The sequence below is a fragment of the Cebus imitator genome, unplaced genomic scaffold (assembly GCF_001604975.1).
Source record: "Cebus imitator isolate Cc_AM_T3 unplaced genomic scaffold, Cebus_imitator-1.0 Scaffold124, whole genome shotgun sequence".
In the NCBI taxonomy this organism is placed as follows: domain Eukaryota; kingdom Metazoa; phylum Chordata; class Mammalia; order Primates; family Cebidae; genus Cebus; species Cebus imitator.
Genome location: NW_016107439.1, coordinates 676,566 through 685,415, shown reverse-complemented (window position 1 = coordinate 685,415; position 8,850 = coordinate 676,566). Strand labels below are relative to the sequence as shown.

The 8,850-nt window shown below is 48.3% G+C and overlaps 1 protein-coding gene across 2 annotated transcripts in view; it reads left to right on the top strand.

Moving 5' to 3' along the window:
- Positions 1-5,088: 5,088 nt before the first annotated feature.
- The window catches only part of TMEM165 (transmembrane protein 165), a 40,670-nt gene continuing 36,908 nt past the window's right edge, over positions 5,089-8,850 (top strand). Inside the window, exon 1 of one of the 2 annotated variants that reach the window (XM_017540250.2) lies at positions 5,089-5,824. In XM_017540250.2, coding sequence (XP_017395739.1) covers positions 5,618-5,824 — 207 coding nt within the window. In that variant the 5' untranslated portion in view covers positions 5,089-5,617. The remainder of the gene's footprint in view (positions 5,825-8,850) is intronic. The other variant, XM_037742598.1, reaches the window with a different exon arrangement.

Here is an 8,850-nt window from a genome sequence, read left to right as displayed (position 1 = left end):
AGACAGTCTTGCTCTGTTCCCCAGGCTGGAGTACAATAGTATGATCTCAGCTCACTGCAACCTCTACCTCCTGGGTTCAAGCCATCTCCTGCCTCAGCCTCCCAAGTAGCTGGGACTATAGGCACAAGCCATCACACCCAGGTAATTTTTGTATGCTTAGTAGAGATGGTGTTTCACCGTATTGGTTAGGCTGGTCTTAAACTCCTGACCTCAGGTGATCCGCCTGCCTTGGCATTCCAAAGTGCTGGGATTATAGGTGTGAGCCACTGCATTCAGCCTGAGTGCTTTAAAATTGAATGATCTTCAGCTGACTGTTAGTGTGAAGTTTCTGGTTTCTGCTTCTCCTTCTCTTTCCTCATATCTCCCTGCCCTGGCTTCTCTAACCAACCTTTACTCTGTGCACTGCTTAAGGCAAAAAACTTTAATCTGCCCGTTTCTGATTTGGGGGAAGGAGCATTCTCCAATGGAGCTCAGGAAATAGCTCACCTCTCCCTATTTCTGAAACATTGAGGATGAAAACAGAGAGTGAGACAGACAGGAGGCCAGGTTAGAAGGAATAGTTTTAGGTCTGGTGGCCAGGTGGGCTGGGGTAATACTGAAGTCCAGAATCTAGAGCCATTCCTACCCAGTTGCAGGCAGCACTGGGCTAGGGGCAGGCCCCGTAGAGAACAGCAGATAATGTTTTTCCCTTTGGAGTCTGTCTCCCCAGAGGAAGAAGGCAATGCAGCTGAGCCCAATGTGCCCAGTTACCCTGCTCAGATGGACTCTACATCATCAGAGGGGGAACGAAAGCACTGAGAGAGGTCAGGAAATAGTTCTTTTCATAGAACCCTATAGTGGAGAAACAGCATTCTCTAACAGTTAATGAAAGTGATCACCATTAGTTAATTGGATGGTTTTATTTTTTAATATTTATTTATTTATTTATTTGAGATGGAGCCTCCCTCTGTTGCCAAGGCTGGAGTACAGTAGTGCAATCTCAGCTCACTGCAACTTCCACCTCCCGGGTTCAAGTGATTCTCCTGCCTCAGCCTCCCGAGTAGCTGGTACTACAGGCACGTGCCACCACGTCTGGCTAACTTTTTGTATTTTTAGTAGAGATGGGGTTTCACTATGTTGGCCAGGCTAGTCTCGAACTCCCAACCTCAGGTGATCCACCTGCCTCACTCGGCCTTCCAAAGTGCTGGGATTATAGGAGTGAGCCACTGCACCTGGCCAGTTGGCTGGTTTTGTATGTTTAAATTTTCATAAAGTAGATTTTCAGTAAGAGGGGCATAGGTTAATTCAACAAACAGACATGAAGCATAATTCTGCTATTTACTAGCTATGTAATTTGGGGAAAGTCTCAAATCTCTCATTTGCAAAAAGGAGGATAGAGATAATTTATGTAACACAGTGCTCTGGCTGGATCAGAATAGCATTCAATAAAGTTTTACTGCTACTTTAATAACTATTCCCATTACCTTGTTATATAATCTACTACGTGCTAGGAATATAAAGATAAAAGGCATAACCTTACCATCTAGAAGCTTAAGGCACCGTTAAGGATGTTGGAATAAAAGACATTAAAACACAGTGCAGGCTGAGCAAGGTGGCTCACACCTGTAATCTCAGCACTTTGGTTGGTCAAGGTGGGTGGGTCAATTAAGGTCAGGAGTTTGAGACCAGCATGGCCAACATGGTGAAACCCCACCTCTACTAAAAATAAAAAATTAGCCAGGCATGGTGGCATGCACCTATAGTCTCTGCTAGATGGGAGGCTGAGGCTAGAGAATCGCTTGAGCCTGGGAGGTGGAGGTTGCAGTGAGCCGAGATTGCACCACTGCGCTCTAGCCTGGGTGACAGAGCAAGGCTCTATCTCAAAATAAATAAATAAGAAAATAATTAAAAAAAAAAATACAGGCCGGGCGCACAGCTCACGCCTGTAATCCTAGCACTTTGGGAGGCCGAGGCGGGCACATCACGAGGTCAGGAGATCGAGACCATCCTGGCTAACATTGTGAAACTCAGTCTTTACTAAAAATATAAAAAATTAGCCGGACATGGTGCATGCCTGTAATCCAAGCTACTCAGGAGGCTGAGGCAGGAGAATCACTTGAACCCGGGAGGCAGAGGTTGCAGAGAGCTGAGATCATGCCACTGCACTCCAGCCTGGGCAACAAAGCAAGACTCCATCTCAAATAAATAAATTTAAAAAATACAGTATAATGCACATATAATAGGGTTTCTTAGCATAGGATACCTGACAGTAAGACTATATATCTGTAGGCTATGATAAAAAAAAAATTATCTTTGAATTTTTGAGCCTCCCACATCCTTATTGGGTAGGGGGTTAAATAGGTAGCTTCAGTTGTTCTTTAAGAAAGGTATCAGGAAAGCTCCTATGTTGTTTGTTTTGTTTTTGTTTTCTTTTGAGATGGAGTCTCACTTTGTCACCCTGGCTGGAGTGCAATGGCGTGGTCTTGGCTCACTGCAACCTCCACCTCCCAAGTTCAAGCGATTCTCCTGCCTCAGCCTCCCGAGTAGCTGGGACTACAGGTGTGTGCCACCATGTCTGCAGACTTTTTGTAATTTTAGTAGAAACAGGGTTTCACTATGTTGGCCAGGCTGGTCTTGAACTCCTGACCTCATGATCCACCTGCCTAGGACTCCCAAAGATTACTGGTGTAAACCACTGTGCCCGGCCTTTTTTTGCTCTTGTTGCCCAGGCTGGAGTGCAATGGCATGATCTCAGCTCACTGCAACCTCTGCCTCCAGGGTTCAAGTGATTCTCCTGCCTCAGCCGCCTGAGTAGCTGAGATTACAGGAGCCTGCCACAATGTCCAGCTAATTTTGTATTTTTAGTAGAGGTGGGCTTTCCTCCATGTTGGTCATGCTGGTCTCGAACTCTCAACCACAGGTGATCCGCCCGCCTTGGCCTCCAAAAGTGCTGGGATCACAGGCGTGAGCCACCGCAGCCAGCCTGACCTCGGCCAGCCTGCTACTTCTTTTTAAAAGTTAGTCACCTATGAGGACTAGAAGGATGATGGCTCTGACCTCTCAAGGTAGTGAAAGCTGGAACCAGCCTTGACTCAGCATGACTGAGCACAAACCCCAGGAGGTAGATGTATGTGGAAACAGAAATACTGGATCCAGTCAGAATCTGGACATCTAGAGACTCGCCTGTTAGTGCCTGAGGGCCTTGGATCAGGGTGACACTGGGGCAGGCTGGAAAGGTCCCACTCTGGCCCAGATTCTGATGCTTTGCTGACACACTGTGCCAGTTGCTCCGTGGGGCCAAAGCTTTAACTCCATTTACATCACATCTTCTGCCAAACAGCATTGCTGCCTTGCCCCTGAGCCACTGCAGGCTCAGCAGCTAGTGCTTCAGCATCCTGCAGCTGTAGCCCAGAAGTCCTCACTGCCTCACACATTGAGGTGACCAAATTTGGCCAGGAGTCCTTCCTGTGAGAGAGCCTTGGAGTGTGGGCAGCCCATCCTAGAAAATAAACCAAGCAGCTTTCAGCAATAAGGGACACACAGCCAATATTGCTACATTCACCCTTCTGTCTCCGTCTTTAGCCTGAGCTGCTCCTTTCAGGTCCCTCCCTTGGGACCTCAAGCCTCCCTTTCAGGCCCCTCTTAAGCACAGCAAATCCTGTATGCATTAAGGGGAGGTAACTGAAGGAGTTTGGACTTCTGGGTTTTATGCTATTACTGGCTTATGAAAGCTCAAACATTTGCATTCCAGGGATGATAGTTGCACCTGTTAAATTTAGCGTAAAGCGGCCTTTTTACATATTTTAAGCTCAGCCTAAAGGTTTACCCATACATAGTGAACTGTAGCCTAACTGGGTGTGTAAACAGACTGTAAACTATTCTTGTACCAATCACAGAGTTTTGGCCAATCACAAGTGGCCAACTGTTCAAACCTTGTTCAAATAAGGCAAACCCGAACCATAACCAATCTAGCTGTTTCTGTACCTCACTTATGTTTTCTGTAAGTCACTTTATTTTTTCTGTCTATAAGTCTTTGACCACTCAGCAAGACTGGAGTCTCTCTGAACTTACTTTGGTTTGGGGTCTTTTTGATTTCCAAATCGTTTTTTGGGTTTTTCGCTTGATTAAACCAAGTTTGTCTAAGGTTTTTCTTTTAACACACTCCAAACTGTGTGGAGGCATTTTATACAGTAACAGAAGCATGCATAAGTTATAACATGAAGGAACAAGTGACAAATTCTGTAATGGGAAGTGTGTGGGGTTAAAATTCTGAGAGAGGAGGGCTGAATAGGTTCTGGAAGTATGAGTAGGAGTTTACAAGGAATGAATGGAGTAAGGTGAATTACGGACAGAACAACATGGACCGAAATTTTATTATCCTGTGACAAGCACGGTAACTTCAGTTAACTCAAAGTAGGTTTGCCCACTTTCCCACAGATTGTTTTGGTGAATTAAGTTTTTTGTTTCAGGTAGTGATAAACTTCCTTAGCTCTTTATTGAGCACAGGTTTACCGTAAATATGTGTAACATTAGATTAGTGCCTGGCACATGGTTAACACTATTGATTTTTATTAGAGACTAGGTCTCAGTTAAACTTATGGTAATTAAGCAGCTCACTTTTACCTTTGGGAAGATGTAGAAATATTCTCAAGCCTAACCATTCTTTCCTGTCTTCTAGTATTGTCCACCCAAAGCTCCGTCCTGCAAAAGTCTTAAGCAGTCTGTTTCAAAAGCCCAGCATTTTTAAGGGGTCAGTCTAACGTATAGCACAAAACAAGGTGCACCCAAAACTTAAAGGCCGTACTGGGCGAGGGTAACGTCGGCCGTTTTTGGTCTGGGGTCATTATAGGAAGTACCTTAAAATAAGACTTGAAAAATAATCATGTTATTTCCAAATCCCATTTCAGAGCTTTAAAATAGCATTTTGAGCTCCTAGGAACGTTTTTGGCGGTAGGTGGCCACGTGGAGGGTGGCACCAAGGCTCCGCGGGGGAGAGCGAAACAGAGCTGGGTGTGGCGGTTCCCGCCAGCGCCACGTAACCAGAGGCGCTCTCACTAATTTGACCTCTAAGAGAGGCTAAGCGCAGGGAAGAGCGGGTGCGGACATTAGGGCGGAAGGCTCAGGGGGAAGCAGAAGTGAGGGGCCGCGCAGTCCGGGGACTGTGAGGCAAAGAGAGAGAAAAAGGGGGCCGCGGGCGCCGCGCGGGGAAGATGCGAGCAGAGGAAGAGCACGCGGCGCCGGGTACCTGCCGGGAGCGCCAGCTCCAATGGGAAAAGGGCGCGCGCCGCACCTCAACCTGGCCAAGGACGTCACGACGCCGAGGCGGACGCCGGGCCAATGGGAGGCCGTCGCTGGCAGGGTCGGGGCCAGCAGGAGTCGGGGCTGGGCCGCGCCGAGGCGGTTGGCTGACTCCACTGTGGCCGCCGCCGGAGAGGACGAGCGCCGAGCTGGGGCTGCGGAACTCGGCCTGCCCCTCGCCTCACTCCCGCCGCTCGCACCTCCCGGATGGTGCTGACTGCCTCCTGAGCGGCGGCGGCGAGGCGTGAGGGCGCGCCGCGGACGCTGTTCGGGGTCGAGGCTTCCCTTCGCCGGCACTTCCTCCTGCGGCGCCCGTGCGCGGCCGGCCCGGCTAGGGGGGATGGCGGCCGCGGCCCGGGGGAACGGCCGCGCATCGGCGCCCAGGCTGCTTCTGCTCTTGCTGGTTCCGCTGCTGTGGGCCCCGGCTGGGGTCCGGGCCGGCCCGGATGAAGACCTTAGCCACCGGAACAAAGACCTGCCGGCGCCCGCCCAGCAGCTGCAGCCGCAGCCGGTGGCCGTACAGGGCCCCGAGCCTGCCCGGGTTGAGGTGAGCCGGCCGGGCGGGGCCGGGACGGGGCGGCCGGGGCGGCCGGGGATGGGGTGGGCGAGGCTGCGGGGCGGGCTGTGCCGGGTACCAGGCTCCAGGCCTCCGAGAGCGCCGCCCTCTGCCGGTCCCGGCGGGGGGAGGGGAGCCCGACCCCTGCGCTCGGGTTGGAGGGAGGTCGGCTGCGGCCTTTTCCGGTGAGGCCTGGGCTTGCCGGCTCCTTTAGGTAAAGGGAGACGGAGAGTCCAGCAGGAGCCCTCTGTAAACCTTGATCTCCGGAGGACCAAGATGCTGCTCAGGCATGGGCATCTCATACTGATCAGATGTGGCTTTAGAGTAGCTGGAAAGACTCATCCCTAGCAGAAAGTTTTTAACGGATGGCTGCTGGGAGGCTTTTTGTATTCCCTGAGGATCATCACATCGGCCATTTCATTGTTGAAATAGCTTATCCCAGACTGCTTACCCAAATTCAACCCTGGCACTGCCCGTGCTTTTTGTCAAATAAATACGGATTAGGAACCATAACTCACTTTTTTAAACGTGCTTTGGTTAGCAGGAAGTAGCCTTAAGGAACGCAGAGGAATGAGTCTTGGGCAGTACGGAGTGCTGCAGCGTTGTGGGATGCCGAAACTACACTTAAAAGTAAACCAGAGTCCCGAATTTTGTTTGTCCTTCACCGAATAGACACTGTAACTTTTTAATCTGTTAATAGAATCAGTCCTTAGGCACTTGCAGCGTTTGAACATTTCTCCCCTCTCCCAGTCCTGGGCTCTCTCATCATTTCCAGTATCTGCTCCCTGAATCCTGGCCAGTGTGGCACTCAAACCCCCACCCCTCCCGGGCCATATCCTGCCCATCTCCACGTAACTACTCTTATTGAATTCGGCCATCTTGTCAGAAGTCTTCGGTGAGTTACCTCTACTGCTTTCAGTCCAGCCTTTTTAGGGGAGTGATGCTCACAGTGATGTTTCACCTGATCTGGCTCCAGCTCACCTCTGCACTTTTTACGGGTGGCTTTGTTGCTCAATATGCTAAAGGGATATGCTCATCTGCAAAAAAGAATGTGCTTCAAGAACCCTTTGGAGCAGGCCTTGTGCTCTCTTGCCAGCCTCTCCCTAACACATGACCTTTTCAAAGAAAGAGAAAAAAAAAAAAACAAACCTTGAGCTTGAAGCCAAGGATGAAGTCTTCCCATCTTCGAGAACCAGCAGATACCTACTCTTTATGAAGCCTTCCCTGAAATTTCTTGGTTAGGAGTGATTTATCTCTGACTTTTTATTTTCGTTTCGTTTCCTCTCCTTTCTCCTTTTTCCTTTTCTTTTTGTTTTGTTGTTGTTGTTGAGACAGGGTCTCCTCTGTCGCCCAGGCTGGAGTGCCGTGGTGCCATCTTGGCTCACTGCAACATCTAATAGATCCTCCCATCTCAGACTCCGGAGTAGCTGAGACGGCAGCGTGTGCTAACACGCCTGGCTAAATTTTTTTTTTTTTTTTTTGAGATGGAGTGTGTCTGTCGCCTGGCTGGCGTGCAGTGGCGTGATCTGGGCTCACTGCAACTTTTGCCTCCCGGGTTCAAGCGATTCTCCTGCCTTAGACTCCTGAGTATCTGGGACTACAGGCGCTCGCCACCACACACAGCTAATTTTTGTATTTTTAGTAGAGAGTGGGTTTTACCATGCTGGCAAGGATGGTCTGGATCTCTTGACCTCGTGATCCGCCCATCTCCATCTCCCAAAGTGCTGGGTTTACAGATGTGAGCCACCGCACCTGGCCAATTTTTGTTTATTTTTTTGTAGAGAGGAGGTCTCACTACGTTGCCCAGTCTGATCTCAAACTCCTGGTCTCAAGCACTTCTCCAGCCTCAGCCTCCTAAGTGCTGATGAGCTGTAACACTGGCGCATTTTCTTCATGTTTTATGTTTTCATTACATGCTACTTTCTTAGGCTTTTTCAGTTTTCTGTTGTTTTTCTGTGTGAGACCTAAGGATAGAAATTTCTGAGAGGGTGAACTTGGTTTCACTAGGCAAGGATATTTCCAAGAATCAGTGCTGTCCCAGATGTAGTAATCAATATTGAGAAATAATGAAGTTCCTCTTACTGGAAGTACTCAGGAAGAAGTTGAATAACTACCTATGAGGAGATTCTGGTATGAGAAGGCAACTGGAATTTAAAGTTAATGGGAAGTGAAGATCCTGTGAGCCGATTTCATCCTCATAACAGCCCGTTAAGTAGATAGAGGAGGTGCCATTTCCCATTTGTGGATGGAGAAACCTAGATTTGGAAGGAAGAATGGTTAATGTCACAGTGCTAGAAGCGAGTTTTCAGCAGAACCGGAATTAAAATCTGAACTTCTGTGCCTTACCAAGGTTTTATTAGCATTCATTGTGTCTTACTTTTTTGACTTACTGAATTCATTAATGAATTTTAATGGTTTACTGGATTGTATGTTGATGTTCTTTGATCTTGAGCCTAGCTTTCTCTTTTGCCTTTTTCGGGGAGCTTTATAGTGTGTATTGTGACATAATTTACACACACATCTTGCTGCTTTGGATTCTTATGAGTTGTGTACATGTTTTATCTGCTCCAACTAGCTTTTGGGTGTCTTGAGACTCTGGCTTCCTCATCTTTGTCTATTCCATAAGAGCTTGCCTGTTCTTGGCATTTATTAAGTAATTTTCTAAGACTAGGTTGAAGTATTTGCATGCCAGGTTTAAATCAGCTATTAAATACGTTTATGAAAAAACTGGCTGTAGAATAACTCAACCAGGAAGAAAAAAAAAAACTTTTTAATAGTATCCAGTCTTTTTTTTTTTCTTTTAGTTGCTAAGGGATCCACTAGATGGAATTAAGAAAACTAGGCTTGCCGGGCGCGGTGGCTCAAGCCTGTAATCCCAGCACTTTGGGAGGCAAAGGCGGGCGGATCACAAGGTCAAGAGATCGAGACCATCCTGGTCAACATGGTGAAACCCCGTCTCTACTAAAAATACAAAAAATTAGCTGGGCATGGTGGCGCGTGCCTGTAATCCCAGCTAT